Source organism: Stegodyphus dumicola, chromosome 11 (genome assembly GCF_044657685.1).
Source record: "Stegodyphus dumicola isolate Sdum_Otavi_A_Nest chromosome 11, ASM4465768v1".
Classification (NCBI taxonomy): domain Eukaryota; kingdom Metazoa; phylum Arthropoda; class Arachnida; order Araneae; family Eresidae; genus Stegodyphus; species Stegodyphus dumicola.
The window spans coordinates 87,683,546-87,701,166 of NC_140778.1; the positions used below are offsets into that span (position 1 = coordinate 87,683,546).

General features: G+C 32.0%; 1 protein-coding gene across 3 annotated transcripts in view; it reads left to right on the forward strand.

Moving 5' to 3' along the window:
* The window catches only part of LOC118200128 (uncharacterized), a 77,978-nt gene extending 64,591 nt beyond the window's left edge, over positions 1–13,387 (forward strand). For all 3 annotated transcript variants that reach the window (XM_085826970.1, XM_085826972.1, XM_085826971.1), the window contains exons 11-12: positions 7,973–8,135; positions 13,171–13,387. In XM_085826970.1, coding sequence (XP_085683096.1) covers positions 7,973–8,135; positions 13,171–13,251 — 244 coding nt within the window. In that variant the 3' untranslated portion in view covers positions 13,252–13,387. The remainder of the gene's footprint in view (positions 1–7,972; positions 8,136–13,170) is intronic.
* Positions 13,388–17,621: the final 4,234 nt, after the last annotated feature.

The following is a 17,621-nucleotide window of genomic DNA, read 5'->3' on the forward strand; positions in this document are numbered from 1 at the left end:
CAATCTGCCATAGATCTGGACATTGTTCTCGAAAATACAACCCAACATGAAGTAAGACTGCATAAAATGACAATAAAATGCAGGGAACTTGTTTGAGCCATTTGTTTGAATTATAGCTGAAAGAGCAGAAGGTTCCTGCAAAAGCTCCAAGCTTAGTGATGTTTAAGCATAGTTTTTAGTGTATTAACCTATTTTATTTTGGGAAATAGGTTAATATCTACATAAATTTTATATTTTCACAGCATATCTGACATTATTTATAGCTAATGTACACTTTCATACTGCATCTGTTGCTTTTGCTTTCTATATGCTTCTAAAAAATGTATATTCTTCTACTTTAGACGAAAAAAAAAATATAATCTATGCTTATGTGGATCCATGCTGTTCCAGTCTGTTTTCTTCAAATTTCATTTGTATAAAATTCATTATTAAAATAAAGTACCATAAGAAAGGCAGTGACATTTACTTGTTTAAAACTTATTTTCAGTTGTGCATCGTTTCTACTGATCAGTGCTTACATGCACTTAAAAAAATATTTCCTTCCTAAGATGTCATTGTAAATAGCTTGGATTACCTTGGTGCTGCTTCCGCACTGAAAACTGAGTTGCTTTCTGCAAGTTTTAATTTCCCGTGAGTGAACCTATGTTTCTTTGTATCTTAAACTAGATCTCAGAACAGTTACATTCTTCCCTCTTTTAAATTGGTATTCACATCAGTTTGAACAGCCTTTGTTTTTTTGATGCAAGTTCCTGGACCTATCATCTCCCTTTCTATTGTAAATCTGCTATGGTTCCTTTTCAAATGTGGACATGACTCCACCTGTGTCGCAATAACTAACTCCAACATATTTCATCTTTCTCCATAGCATGAAATGATTCCTCTTGCAGAGTTGCCAACTCTCTCGATTTAGGCTGGAGACTCCCGATTTTCGACCGCTCTCCCGCCAACCCGATTTACAACATATTTCTCCCGACTTTTTCTTATTCTTAATATTTCTCACGATTTTTATGCAACTTGGCTTAATACTTTGTTATAGGAATAAAAAAAGTGCTTTGGGATGTCTGAAAGCAATTGAATTTTCTCTACATTATATCTAAAACAAAACCTTGCGAATCAGATAGCTTCTGCTTTGTGAGTGAGAGCATTATACGTATCCAGAAACGTCATTCTCCAGTTCTCCAATGGGCTTCGAGCTCCACTGCGTGTCAGCTGGCATATATTAGCCAATAAAGACAAAGCAAGTTGTTATTTGGACGTTCTTTTTAGTTATTTCGTTCATTTTGTCCTGAGTTGTGTGAGTACACGTGCCTTAGGAAAATAGTTTTAGAAATTATCATCTTTTGTTACGTCTGCAAGAAAGGTGAAATACTCGTGTACGTTTCAAAAATCGTACACAGTTGACTTTCCTTCCATTATTTCCTCAAGGAAATGTAATAAATTTGCGATGTGTACCGCCTGTCGTTGCGATTTTTCGATTCCGTATGTTGGAAGGGCGGATGTTCTCAAACATGTGCGTACACAAAAACACAAGGATAACATGAGTTGTTTTGAAAAAAAATGAAAAATTAAATTTTTCTTCGGAAACAAAGGACCAAAAAGTTATTAATGCAGAATGTCTGTTTTCTGCCTTTTTACTGGAGCACAACCTGCCACTGAATGCATCGGATCACACTGCAGCTTTATTTACAAAAATGTTTCCCGATAGTGAAATCGCTAAGAAATACTCAAGGTGCAAGAATCAAAACAGGTGCAATTGTTAAAGAAATGGGTTTGAAAATAAATCTTCAGTTATTGATTGCATTAAAACAGCTTCGGTCTGCCTCTCTACTGATGGAAGCAATAATACCGATTCAAAACTGTATCCAATTGTTGTTTCTTTTTTGATCCAGAGTCTTCAGAAATTGAGTGCAGTTTACTTTATGTTCCCACTTTAGAAGGACATTTGACAGGCTTTAATATAGCACAGCTAATTATTAAAACTTTAAAAGAAAACTGCAGGCACTCTGGATAATTGCTTAGCACTTGGTGCCGATAATGCACCAGTATTTGTAGGCTCGGAAGGCTGGTGTTGCAGGCATCTTAAGAAAGGAAAATTCAGATTATGAGGTGCACCTGTCACCTCTTAAATTTAGCAGCTGAAAAAGGGGCAACTTCTTTACCAATGAATGTGGATGAACACATTGTTGATATTTATTATTATCTTGAAAGGAGTTCTAAAAGGAAGGAAAAATTGAAACAGTTCCAACAGCTGCATAACAGCAGTTTACAATTAGAAAACTTGGATGAAGTTATGAAATCAGCTACGATTGACACCCAGTGGAGTTTAATTGCAAAACTGAAAGGTGCTGATGGAATTTTAAAATATAGTGAACTGCCTAGAATTCTGTTGGCCATCTTGACAGTTCCCTATAGTAATGCAGAGTGTGAGAGGATTCTCAGTGTTGTTGCGAAAACGAGGACTAAATTTAGATCTAATATTAGAGATGGCTCATTAGAAAAACTTTTATTAGCGAAAGCCGGCCTACGTGGCAATTGCTGTGAACAAACACAATGATGAAGTTTCTTTCTTAAAGAAAGCAAAATCTGCCACTGTTTATAACATTTGTACGAAAACTGATTAAAGTGTCTTTTTTTTTTTTTTTTTTTTTCTTTTTTTTTTTCTTAAACGATGCGTGTAATAAAAACTTTTTTATGTGTAAGGTATTTTTGTGTTGCTTGCATTTAAGAATTAGTTATTACTTAAAGTTAATTCATTATTAAAAACTATATTTTTATCATTTAAAAAGTTTTTTTAACATTGTGAAAAATCTCATGATTTCTTAAAAGAATCTCCTGATTTTTGAGTGTCATAGGTTGACAAGTATGCTCTTGGCATTTTGCCAGCTACAGATCCTGTCGGCTTCAGTAAAAAAAAAAAAAAAAAAAAATCATTGGATAATTTTTAAGGAAGAAGGAAGCAGAGTTTTTGTTTTAAATGGTATAGAAGATAAACTGCTTGTTTTAAGCTTAGTGTAATTTCTCGTGCTGAACAATTTGGAAAAAGAGCAGCAGGTCGAGAATTGGAAGTGGACGAGCAATGCATTGAACCTTGGAGAACTGAAAAAGAAAAACTTGAAAATATGCTCCTATAGAAACCAGACAAAAGAAGTATTCTAAGACGGCTAAATCTAGAGGACAGCTTTGCAGAGTAGGTAAAGGAGTAATGAGGAAAGGGAATGGCAATTTCAACTGCAAAATTTCACTTACAAGAAAAATTTATGCACAACAAAGAAACATGCGCCCTGTTGGTGTGGCAAAAAGTCAGGTGATAATTCCTTTTGGACTCACAGAATAACAGGGGTGTTTGTGCTCCAGGGATTTTGAACTTCGATTCCCGGAAATTCCGGGGATCGTCGTTCAAAAGGAAGTAAGAATAATAATGAATTATTTATTTTTATCTGGGTAATTTTGTTTGCTTTGAAAGCAGAAAACGCAAGGTCAGTGTGGTGAAAACTTTTCCTTTCTTTCTCCAAAGGCAGTGATAATGCATGAAAAGGGGGAAAAAACTTCTTTTTTGTTCTTTCCTTATTGCGAGTTATGACTCATTCCCCCGGTTCTCGGACATTCTCTTCTGGATTCTTTCGGCAAGTAGGCGCGGCAGAAAAAAAAGGGAGAGACTTCGTTCGACCAGATGTTCGATCACATGACTCTGGGTTCAAAGGTCTAATCTCTCCTGGCGTGGCGCCAATAAGTAGAGAAGGGGGAGTTTTCGCCGTATTAGCTATTTGTCATTGATCGCTTCTCAACTTTTTTTTCTCCGCTGTGTAAAATTTTCGTTTCATTTATTGATGCACGTGTAAATTTTTCGTTTCGTTTATTGAAATATTTTTTTTTTATTTATGTACACAAGAGAATTTCACTATGAAATTTCTCGATATAAATAGTGATATTATACAATTAGAAGAAGGTGTCCGGAAGGCATTTAGGTGGAATTGGATTGAACGGAGAGATGGTAATGGGGATACCATCGGCACATGGTGCAAGAAAATAAATGTTGCTGGACAAGCATATTGTGTTTTTTGTAACTCACTGCTGAAGTATGGTGGGGAAGGATTCAAGGGCTTTCACAAATCACAGAAAATAAAAAAAAAACAGCAGAAATTAGATAATTTTTTTTAAAGGATTAATTCAGGTAATTTAAAATATTTACATAAAATGTAGTAGTTTATATGTTTGAAAATTTATGGTTATTAATTTTGCAAAAAAAGTAATTCATTGAACTTTTATAATTAGGTCATTCAATACTTCATAATTGTAATTTTTCATTTCTCTCCCCCCCCCTTCTCGAAACTCCAAAATGTCGGTAGTAAGTCCATAAAAGTTTCAGGGGATTTTTGGGCGTCCCACAAACACCCCTGGAATAATAAAACATCTTTCCTAAAATATGCGATAGATATTATTAATAACAAAAAAATTCTTCTGTCACAGATAATAAATATGGAGGAAACATCATTAGCTTTTGATTCTCCTGCAAACAGAACTTTTGATGAAACTGGTGCAAAAACTTGTGACAGGCACAAAATAACTTTATTTACATGTGCTTTAGCTTGTCACCATTTGCTTGTGCAGCAAATGGTGACAAGCTAAAGCTGCTGATCATTTTTAAAAGGAAAATTATTCCAAAGGGAGATTTACCTAATGATGTAATTATTTGTGCAAATGAGAACGGTTGAACATGCAAAACGATCATGCATAAGTGGCTACAAAACATTTGGCAGTGTCGTAAGGCATCTTTTATCCAACCAAAAGTTTTATTGATAATGGATTCCATGTATTCTTATTTACTTGATTCAGGTAAAGCAGATGTCAAAAATTGTATACAACCTTAGCATTAATTCCTGGTGGCTTGGTAAAAAATTTACAACCATTAGAATTGTCATTTAATAGCCTTCAGAGCTGAAGTCTGAAAGTGGTGGGAGTATTGGATGAGTGAAATATTACACACTTATATCAAAAACGCAACTTGCATATAGGATCTTATGAAGAAGTTGCAAGATGGTAGAGGGTGCATGGAAATTTATGAAAATATCATCAATAATATCAGGATTGAAAGTAGCTGAAATTATATCCCCAGATAAAGAGACCATAAATCAAGAGAATGAATGCGGCAGTCTGGCAGTCTTGGAGTATTTAGATCAGGATTTGCTGAACCTTTTTAATTCAGATAGTGAAGAATCAGATTTTGATGCCTTTATATGATGTACAATTTGTTGTAATTCTTTTTGTTAACAAAAGTAAAATTAAAAATTTTCTTGTCTTCTGTCATTTAATTTCATTTTTTCGATTTTTTTTATAACATAATTTGAGTATTACATGTATGAACTTCTTTAGTGTGTTAAAGTATTGCATAAGTACACTGCGCAAAAGAAAAAGGGGAGACAGTTCTATACCTCTCATTGTACTGGGCTGATTGACAAAATTTAAACTGCATTTTTCATGTTTCAAAAGTGCAACTTAGATATATACAGTCAAAAGTCCATAATCCGGAATGATCTATAATCCTGATCTCAAAGCTACAAACTTTCTGCGCATCTGTAAATGCATAATGCGTTTACGCATGCGCATAATACGTTTCCACATGCACGTTTAATGTATAACAGATGGTATAAGCTAAGCTCTAATTATCTATTTCAGTTAATGTTGCAGATTGCATTGTTCCTTAATCATCAAATTGGATCCGGCTTATTATTTTTTGCAGACTGTTAGAGCAATTTTATAAAAGTGAGCTTGAACTTTCGATTATGTCAAAAACAATTTCCGATTCCGGAGCTGCCAAAGGATCTACAAAGCAAAAGCATGTTTCAATGTCCATCAAACAAAAAGTGGAATTGCTGCAAAAAATGGATAAAGGCATATCCTTTGTTTCTCTACCCATTCTGAAATCTGTTTATCAATTTCACACTGCTCTGCAGGGGGGGGACATCGCTGCGCACAATGAACTGGAAGTTGATCTGTCAGCACTATCCTTATCATCAGGGCAGATGTTTTTATTTTATTCGGCTTAAAATTCCTTACACTAAATGTAGTATTTCATCTCGATGTACTTCGTCTTTGATATGATTTAAATCAAATTCCTCGGCATTATAAATATCGAATACACATCAAATAATTTTCTGGTTACAATTTTCTAATTTCGATTATGCGTAATGTATGCTTTACGCATGCGTGCGTTGAAAGAAATGTTTAATAAAGTAAACAAATAAATATTAAGCGCTTTTTTTTTTTTTTTTTTTTTTGTAAATTTTGATACCCTTTAGATCTAATTGCTCTTTATTTCATAAATTACTGTTTCATATTTTTAATTTTATAATTTCTGCATGCCATCCTACCAGATTTAAATTGATGATCTATAATCTGGAAAAACCGATAATCCGGAATCGCTGAAGTCCCGATGAGTCCGGATTAAAGACTTTTGACTGTATTAGATTTCTATATAGCATTGTTCTAACGTAGGTATTTTGACACAAAATCGGACTTTTTCTTAAATGACATGCCAATTTTTTTCCATATCTCAATTCTATGACTCAAATTATTCCTAAATATTAAATTTTATCAAATTTTTGTGAAATATACGGAGAAATTCAAAAATTTATCTAAGCGCAAATTTTTCAGTTTGCGCCAAGAATAATTCACTTGGCGAACTTCTTAATAATATATGGCAACCTATTTTCCTTACCCTTTTTACATTATGCATGAGTGGAAAAAGTCAAATCTTTCTTGCTTTCAAATAATTTTAACAAAGTGCCTAAACCACATTTAATATTGTTATCGCTTTCAACAAATATGCCAAATTTCAGAACGCATTAATATATAAATTCGCATTTTATCTTCGGAAATTTTAAATAAAAACTCTAATTTTTTGGAGATATGCTTAGAAATATATCTACTTTAAGGTGATGATAAAAATGTTATAGGTTATAATTCAAAAATTTTTTTGAAAAATTTATAAGAATTATTTAAAAATACAAATTTTTAAAATAAATCATAAAAAATAGATGAATTTAATCTGGAATGAACCTAAGTTTTGAAGTGTGAAAAGAATCAAATAAGTTTAATAAAAAAGAGAGATTAATAAATATATACCAAATTCAATTAACTTTGAGGAGCTAAAATTTTGAGGGCTAATTTTTTAAAAACTGCTTATGCAATTTTTACAAAACTTGGCAGTTTGGCATAATTTGAGTCATATAATCGAAATATGGAAAAAAAACCAGCATGTTATTTCAGAAAAAGTCTGATTTTGTGTGAAAATACCTATGTTAGAACAATGCTACATATACATCTAATACATATCCTAAGTCACGCTTTTGAGACATGAAAAACGCAAGTTGAATTTCGTCAATCGGCCCAGTAGAAAGGAAGATACAGAACTGTACCATTTTTTTTCACACAGTATACATTTGTGAACATAAGTATATTTTCAACAGTTCTTACCTATGATTTTAGTTCATGCATTTTCCTTAATTGATATACCATATATCTTGACATAAATCAAGATTTTGCTACTGTGATGTTCACGGCAATGTCGTGTGCAAAGTGTGGCATTTTCTGCGTAACTTTAGCTCTTTTTCGTCATTATCCTCGAGTACAACATTTACACCGATGGGGCATTTCTTCCAGAAAATATTGTATATTAAATAAGTAAGTTTCTGTCATTAGCTTTGCAGTAAATAGGTTTATGGCATAGGACAATTACCCAGATGAACTTTAGTCCAATTTCATCTGAATGTCTGAAGTTCCACTGTAGTTTTAAAATGTTAATTATGTGTAAATTTTTTAGTCTTATTAATTTGTAATTATAAATGATGTGCATACATCTAATCATATTACTTGCTAATACTTTAAAAATTTCATCACACATACCTGCTTATTTTATTTTCATATTTTCTGTTTTAAAAAATGTATGGTTTATAATGCAGAGTTTTTCTTCCAGTGATATAGCTCAAGCAAAACAGTCTCTGGATTCACTTAAGGTTTACCACGCTTCATTAAAGCAAAAGATAGATGATGAAGCTGATATCCTTATGGAATTTGCTGAAGTGTACAAAAAAGCCAAAAAGGAGCTTGAAGAGAAAGAAGCTGAATTTTGTAACTTGGTACATGCTTTAACATCTATATTATATTGAAATATCCATATTGTTATGAAATTTTTTATTTCATGTGTTGGTAAAAAATGCATTTTAGTTTTTGTTTACCATTTTTGCATGACCTTTTGAAAAAACAAAGTAATAAATACCAATTCTAGTTTTATCTGTTAGATAAATTTGCTAAAAATATAGTATAAAAGAAAATTCAGTGAGTATTAAAAAAACGAAAAATAATTTGCTGTAAAAATCCAGTGCAAAATAAAAAATTTTGAATTACATAATTTGAAACAAATGCATTCAAAAGTCTTTAAAATATATATCTATTTTACGAAAAAAAGGTATTGTATTCTTAGTTGCATTTAACTAAAAATAAAATCGTGGTATAGTAACAGTGACAAATTTCAGGTCAAAATTGTCAAAGAGAACTTTAAGTGAATTACTTTTCCTAACTGACTAGTTGCCAAATGCTACTGAACACTGGTAATTTAATGTTGTCCAAATCTTGGTGAATGGGCTGCATGGATGTATTCATGGTTTTTCCCATGTATACCAGCCAGTTTCCCTTAGAAAGATATCCACAAGGACATCACTCCCCATTGGCAGATAGTCATAGTATGCTTTGCCATAATCTGACCTCTGCTTTATCACGTCTGCTGACTCAGTATCTGCAATTTACAGCGGGTGAAAAAGTTTCGAAAAAAATTAAACGTAGCAAAACTGGTTGGCAAAATATTAAAAGATTATGCACTTACAGGAAGGTGTGCCTCCAAGAAGGGCTTTCAGAGGGAAGTTGGTTCTTATTAATATTACATCTTGGGAAACCACAGAAAATGCATGCAATTGGTCTTTTCATTTGTAAATCAAATCCAAATTCTAGATGAACTGATTTTATTCGTTCAAAAACTGTGATAGGCCTGCATTTCAGACCCATATAATGAAACAGGAAATGAAAATACACCATACGGAACTTTTTTGTGTCTTCTCAAATTGAAATGACCATGCAACCACCCTTATCATTTGAAATGAAATTCAACAAGAATTACCTGTGTTCTGTATTTCAGACCCATATAACAAAATCAAAAATGAAAAAGTTCCATGTGGAACTTTGTTCTCAAATTAGAATGGCCACTGAGTACAGTTTGTGGAGGGGGGGATGATAGAGCATTTATGGCATCAAAAGAACCACAGTTTATTTTTTTAAAAAAAACCTCAGTGGGCTTTATTTTTTTATTATTATTTTTTTTATAAACATATCTTTCAACAGAAGTTGAGTAAGCAATTTCGTTTTACATGTTGCTACTTTCTCTGTAATTTTTTAGATATGGTTGTTTGTTCCTCTACAAAGTTTCATTGCTCAAATCCTATAATTTTCATTAAGTAATTGATTGAAATCTTTTCTTTATCAATGGCTTTATTACTTTCTTCATAAATTGGTGTAGAGTTTTTCCTGATTCAGAAACCATACTTCAGATTTTACCGTTCATTAATTCATTGATGAATGGGCCATTCTCATCACAATGAAGACTTTAGTTAAACCATCTTCATTTAGTATTAATTTCCATTTCTTAACATATTTCGTTACTCATAAAATGTTGCTGTTCCCCCTGCTGAAGGGATTTGGTGGTGTTAGGTTTTTTATGGGGAGGGGGGGACATTTGGTGTATTTTCTTGGTACCAGGCATCACCATTTGGTTTAACTTCTTTCCTGATGCATTGATGTTTCCATTTTTTATTTCTTAATAATTCAAATGGATTTTTATGATTTGGAATTTGCCACGAGATAAACAAGTGATTATCCTATTTCTTCAAGAAAAAGGTGTACTGCTGAAACAATATTAATTATTATCACCTCATAAAGTTAGAATGTGACTAGATGCTGAAATAGAGATATTTTCTGCCATTTTAACTTCATAGATTTTTTTGTTTGATAACTGATTGAAAGTTAGAACATTGTCATCACAATGGAAGACTTCAGTTATATCATCTTCTTTCATATTTCATTAATTAAAAACTTTCACTTTTTACTTGTGCAGAGTTGCCAACTCTCCCGATTTAGGCGGGAGACTCCCGATTTCCGACCGCTCTCCCACCAACCTGATTTACAGTATATTTCTCCCAACCTTTTCTTATTCTTAAAATTTCTCATGGATTTTAAGATTTTTATGGAACTTGGCTTAATACTTTGTTATATGAACAGAAAAAGGTGATTTTGGACGTCTGAAAGCAATTGAATTTTCTCTAGATTGTATCTAAAACAAAACCTTGCGAATTAGATAACTTCTGCTTTGTGAGTGAGAACATATACGTATCCAGAAACGTCGTTCTCCAGTTCTCCAATGGGCATCGTGCTCTACTGTGTGTCATCTGGCATATATTAGCCAATGAGGACAAAGCAAGCTGTTATTTGGATGTTCTTTAGTTATTTGGTCATTTTGTTCTGAATTGTGTAAGTACACATGCCTTCGGGAAATAGTTTTAGAAATTATCATCTTTTGTTATGTCTGCGAGAAAGGTGAAATACTCGTCTATGTTTCAAAAATCGTACACAGTTGACTTTCCTTCCATTATTTCCTCAGGGAAATGTAATGAATTTGCGATGTGTATCACCTGTCATTGCGATTTTTCGATTTCGCATGGTGGAAGGTCGGATGTTCTCAAACATGTGCGTACACAAAAACACAAGGACAACATGAGTTGTTTTGAAAAAAAACGAAAAATCAAATTTTTCTTTGGAAACAGAGGACCAAAAAGTTATTAATGCAGAATGTCTGTTCTCTGCCTTTTTACTAAAGCACAACCTGCCACTGAATACATCGGATCATGAAGACTGGTGTTGCAGGCATCTTAAGAAAGGAAAATTCAGATTTGCAGATTATGAGGTGCACCTGTCACTTCTTAAATTTAACAGCTGAAAAAGGGGCAGCTTCTTTACCAATAAATGTGGATGAATACATTGTTGATATTTATTATTATCTTGAAAGGAGTTCTAAAATGAAAGAAATATTGAAACAGTTTCAACAGCTGCGTAACAGCAGTTTACAGTTAGAAAACTTGGATGAAGTTATAAAATCAGCTAGGATTGACACCCAGTGGAGTTTAATTGGAAAACTGAAAGATACTGATGGAATTTTAAGCTATAGTGAACTGTCTGGAATTATGTTGGCCATCTTGACAGTTCCCCATAGTTCCTGTACGTATGTTTTGAAGGGCTATTTGAGTCAAACTTTGCCTGTAGAACATTTCTGAATTTTTAATAATAGCCAGATCTAAAGGTTGTACTATACTAGTGCAATTTGCTGGGAAGAAAACAACTTTCACATTTTGCGAGAATGTTTATGGTTTTGTCTCCTCATAGTGTCATCTATTTTCTTGAGCAATTCTGTAAAAATTTCTGTAGTCGTTCATACTTTTTTATTAGCTTTATATTCTAGTGGCAGAGCTGGAATATTTTTGAAGCACCTTACTTTTTGTGACTTTCCTATAATTAAAGGATTCATCTTATCTGTACCATCAGCATTTGTACCCCTTCTAAAGGTAACCATAACAACACAACAATGGTCACCATTGAAAGTTAGGGTTCTTGCAGGCATAAATTTAAAGAAAAGAGCAGTTTCATCAACGATGAAAAATGCCTTTTAATTCATTAAATTATCCTTAATCCATCTATTTTGGTGGATAAATTTTCAAATCACTCTTCAACCTATTAAGAAGGAATGCTTTTTTATTCCCTATTTCTTATATAGCATGAGATGCCATGGCACAATTTAAATTTATGCAGCCTTCCAGTTGCAAAGCAGGCTTTTCTTCACATTCACTTGAAGTGTTATTTCTTTTACCTTCTCTATTAACTTGGAGCCATTTACTGGAATATTGGATGCACCAACACTGAATGAAAAATTTTAGCAAAAGGCTTTGATCTCTGGAAATTTTTGATCTTGTACATGCAATATCTTTGAAGTGAACTGTCCACAAATTTCTGATCTTTCTTCAACTTTTTTTCTGTTATAAACAACCGTTTTTAGTATTGTCACAAGATCTTAACTTTATCTTTTTATGATAGTGCCTTTCATTTTCATGATGTTTTGTATCAGTTAATTTTATTCCATCTAGTATATTTAACTCAGTGTTCTGTCCAGAAGGAATCAAGTTTTCCTTCCAAGTCTCCCCTCTATTCATGAACTGGTTTCTCAATTCCTGTACCAGATTGTTAAATCTCGCGCATTTATTTAATTTGTTCTATCTCCATTTCTGAGGAAAATACTTTAAAGGTGGGATAGCAAAATGTAAAACCAATGCAGTATGTCAAACAAAAGCAACGTATAACCGAAGTTGTGTGACATGTAAAAGAAATATTTTGTTAGTAAAATAAAAATAGGACTGAAGCAGGACCAAGTTGAAATGCATATAAGCAAGAATCGTAAAAATGGTGCTCTACTATACATCAAGAATTCCTGTCTGGTACCTACACATAATCACACAAAGGCCAAAAATGAAAGTGTCTTTCATGAGCGATTGTTAAAGGGGAAACTGCATGCAAGGTGATTCAGTAATATCACAGACAATTAGAAAAGAAATCTCAGTTAATCAGGATAAAAATCTCTTAATATGGTGCTTTATACAGAGAAGTATGGGTACTGTATTTTTTTCATTGGTCTGTCAGCATTTAAGAATTAGATTAATATGTCATTTATGATTTAAAAGAAACTGCATTTACATGTCATCCATGGTTTCCCATATCCAATGTGTCTTAAAATGTACAGGTACAGGAACACTACTATGTTTGTGTAGAATACAATATAATTTACCCTAAAATCTATTCTGAAGTTTGAAAACTGATACTTAAAGCATTTTTTGTTCTTAAATATCTAAAAAGTGCAGGTAGAATAATCAGTATTCTGACTGCCTCTTCCCCTCCCGCAGATTTTTTGCTTATGATTTGAAAGCTTAATATATAAAAATATATTAATGCATGTTTCAGTTTTCATCTGAAATAAATGAAAGAATATATATATATAGTTCCAGTGAGTAACTTTGTATTTTTCAGTTGAAGACCGTGAGGGAGAGTTTCAAGCTTGAGAATGAAGAAGTTGTTGATGCGCTGAAGAAGAAGTTTGTTATAAATTAATACAGAAAAAAATCCGATTTTGTATAAATTTTTGTACTGCTTTATTACATCAGAATTTTTTTCAGAAACTTTGTTCAATTTTATGTACAATTTCTGAGATTTTGTAATGAAAGTAAAATAAAATAATAAAACTTCATGAGAATATTAATAACATATTTTTACGCTCTGAAAACTTACAAACTATTTGTGTGAAAATTCATATCAAATGTAAGAAACTTAATTACAAATTAAATATAATAATAAACCACAAAGCAGTATTGTTGAATGACATTTAAAAAGGAAAAATCAACCTTGAATTATTCTAATTTTTTTATTAAATGACTCTCAATGCAAATCAAATATCACATCAAAAATCACAAATTTTTAAATTAAATATCTCAGTGAATTTCTATTGTATGCGAAAGTATAAAATCTTCCTAAATATAAGTTTTGACATCGGAAGAAAGTATAAAAAGTTAGTTTTCAGAATTTTCACAAAATTGATTTCTTTAAATTTAAAAATGCCAAAATATGAATATTTGCATCATTTAAAACATTTCTCTAAACGAAGTGTATATCTATGACAAATCATTATGAAAATTAAGGTCTGTATACTGATCACTATTAACTGTGTACACAGAAAGTATTTCTGTATACAGAGTTATCCAAAGGTACAGTAAAAGTAAGCATTCAATAAATTGAAAAGTATAAACAGTAATATATTGGAGCTTTCAGGGAAATGCACAAAAATACATGGGATTTTTTTTATTAACAAAATATTTTATTGCTAAAATGGTTACAATTGTACTTGAAGTCACAAGTGTATAGAGCTCTGCCAACATTCTTGGCCATTTGAAAGAAATAAATTACTGTCATGTGATAGAAATTATAACTGAATCCTGTAATAATCTGTGCTGGATGTTATGCTGTGTCTAATGGTCACCTTTATGGATGATGGATGCCAGACTGAATATCTGTAATCATAATTTTGAAGTGTGCTGCACCACTGAACAAATTCTTGGCACAACTAAAGTAAAACCTGTTGGTAAAAAATGTAGCTAATCTGACAATAAAATATTTCATTATTAAAAAATCCGGTACTTTTCCGTTTTGCCGGCGCAAGCGATAAAGTCGCCAATAATGGTACAACCGATGCCAAACGGAATATTCTCGCTGGTAACCTTTTACGCCTCATTCAGATAGTTCAGTTTTATGTCTAAGGCCATTTTTGGCAATTAAATCAATTAGGATGCAATCACAGCGCTTACCCGAAGCCGAAAATATAGAAAAGGTAAAGTCAAGGGTTAAATTCATCAATTCTAATGAGAATGCATTAGCGAAGTAAAGCAGTGCAGTTTTACATAATTTCTGAGTAAGTTATTCGTACGAATTGAAGTATTTCTTGCATTTAAACTTGTGTTCCAAATTAAGATTTAACTTGAAATTAATGTAGATAATTACTGAGAGCATTATATTTTTGTAGAGTAGTATACGTGAGATGAGATCGCTTGGGGTCACGTGATATGAACCGGCGAAACAGGATGTTGAACCATGAAAGCATAGTAAATTCTTAAATTAATGTCTTTTTATAAATTTATTGTCTTTATTTATTGGCTTTTTATAAAATTTTAAAGCGATATTAAAATGTTTATGTCTTCAAAAAAAAATTCCTAGGACTAACATTTTTTTAATATTTTTTGTGTGTATAATGTATGTTGTCGCCAATAAAGTCTGCTTGGCGAGATTTGCGCCGGCGAAACGGAAAAGTACCAAAAATCCCATATCTTTCTGCTTATTTCTGTGAAAACCACATCATACTAATTTTTTCTTTGACTTTGGATCATATTATGTATATGCATTGCTTAGTAAAGTTAATGGAGTAGATGAATTGGTGAATATGTAGCGCAATATAAAAACTTTTGATAGATACATAATATAATATAAAAGTATACTTAGGAAAGGAACGAGAAACTAAAAAGTCAAACAGGTAAGAAATCATAAATTAATGCAAATAAAGATAATTTTATGAGCAACACACCTGGTGTATACTTGTTACCTTTCTCGATTTATGAATGCCCTTCCCAGCAACCTCATTTAAAATGTATATCTCCTACCTTCCACATATTTCTAAAATTTCTCACAAATTTTATTAGTTTGACTTAATATTGGATTATTTTGCATCGAAAAACATGATTTTAAGTGTTTGAAACAGTCTGATTTTTTCTTTTAATCAAAAGAAATCCGTTTTAAAAAAAGTCATCAGCTGCTACTGCTATGCTTGTGAGAGTAGATGTTTGAAAACATCATGATCTAGTTCTCCAGAGGAATGAAGTACAGTTACAGGGAATACAAAGCAGTTTTCATTTTTAGCATCAGTAAATTAGTGCCTTTATATATATATATATATATATATATATATATATAGTAATTTAAGGATTGCAATATTTTGTAGTAGTTCTAATTTTAAAAATGTAAAATGCTCATGTTCTTTTCAAAAAAGTGTGTACAGAGTACACATATGCTATTTTTTTGCATCATGTAATCAAGAAAGTGTAATATGTTCACAGTATGTAGCATTTGTCATTCTAATTTTTTGATTTTGCATAGTGAAAGAGCCGATTTACTAAAACATGTGCATTCACAAAAAAGAAAGGACAACCTGAGTTGAGCTGAAGAAAATCAAGAATTGTTCTTTGAAAACAAATTACCAAAAACTTATTAATACAGAATAACTATTTTATGCCTTTTATTATTATTTAGCACAACCTGCTACTATTCATGCAGCATTTTTTTTTTTTCCGAAAAGATATTTACTGGTAGTGGAATACTCATGTGCAAGGACAAACTAGACTGTAGTTGTTAACAATATGGCTATAAAAAATAAACTTTCAGCAATTTATTGCATTAAAATAACTCTTTTTGAAGATGGATATCAGTAATACTGATGCAAAACTGTAGTGTTGTTATGCTTTTTTTTAACTTTTTAACCTCAGAAATTAAGTATATTTTATGTTTTGTTTGCACATTGAAAGGAAATTCAACAGGCCATGGCTAATTATTTAAACTTTGGAGGAAACTATTAGCTGAATAACTGTTTAGCTTATGATGTAGACTTTTGATGTAGATGTTTAGCTTTTGATGTAGATCATTTATGGTAGGTTTGAAAAGCAATGGCGTCTTGAAAAAAGTAAACTCAGAGTTGCACATAAAATGTAACCGGCACCTTTTAAATTTAGCTGTGGCTTCTTCACCAGTATATGTAGATGATTGTATTGATACAGTACAAAGTCTTTAATCCAGACTCTTCAAGACTTCGGCGATTCCGGATGAGAAGTTTTTCCGGATTATAGATCATCAATTTAAATCTGGTAAGATGGCATGTAGAAATTATAAAATTAAAAATATGAAACCATAATTTATGATCTAAAAGGTATCAAAATTTACAAAAAAGAAAGCTTAATATTTATTTGTTTACTTTATTAAGCATTTCTTTCAATGTGTGCATAGTCAAAATTAGAAAATTGCAACCAGAAAACTATTTGATGTGTATTTGTGATATTTATAATGATGAGGAATTTGATTTAAATCATATCAGAGTACATCAACATGAAATACTACATTTAGTAAAGAATTATAAGCCAAATAAAATAAAAACATCTGTCCTGAAGATGAGGATAGTGCTGACAGATCAACTTCCAGTTCATTGCGCGCCACGACGTCCCCCGCCCCAAGCAGTGTGAAATTGAAAAACGGATTTCGGAATGGTTAGAGAAACAAAGGATATGCCTTTATCCATTTTTTTGCAGCAATTTCACTTTTTGTTTGATGGACATCGAAACATGCTTTCGCTTTGTAGATCCTTTGGCAGCTCCAGAATTGGAAACTCTTTTTGACATAATCGAAAGTTCAAGCTTACTTTTTATAAAATTGCTGTAACAGTCTGCAAAAAATAATAAGCCAGATCCAATTAGAAGATTAAGGAACAGTGCAATCTGCAACATTAACTGAAATAGATAATTTTAGCCTAGCTTATACCATCCGTTATAGATTAAATGCATATGCACATACTTAAAGGTAAACGCTACGCATGCGCAGAAAGTTTATCTTTGAGGTTCGGATTATGGATCATTCTGGATTAAAGACTTCGTACTGTATTTGCTATTGTCTTATAAAGAGTTCTAAAAGGAAAGAAAAACTGAAGAGTTCCAACAGCTACATGATACTAAAGTATAAAATGTGTATATATTCACTAGTTATTTTTAGAGAAATATTTATAGAATCTTCAACCAATGGGACCCACTTTTTATATTTTTTAAAGAGGATGAAAATGTGGAAAAAGCCTTTAGTTTGGTACATGTTCAGTACCTGTCAAATGGATGAAATGAAGAAAT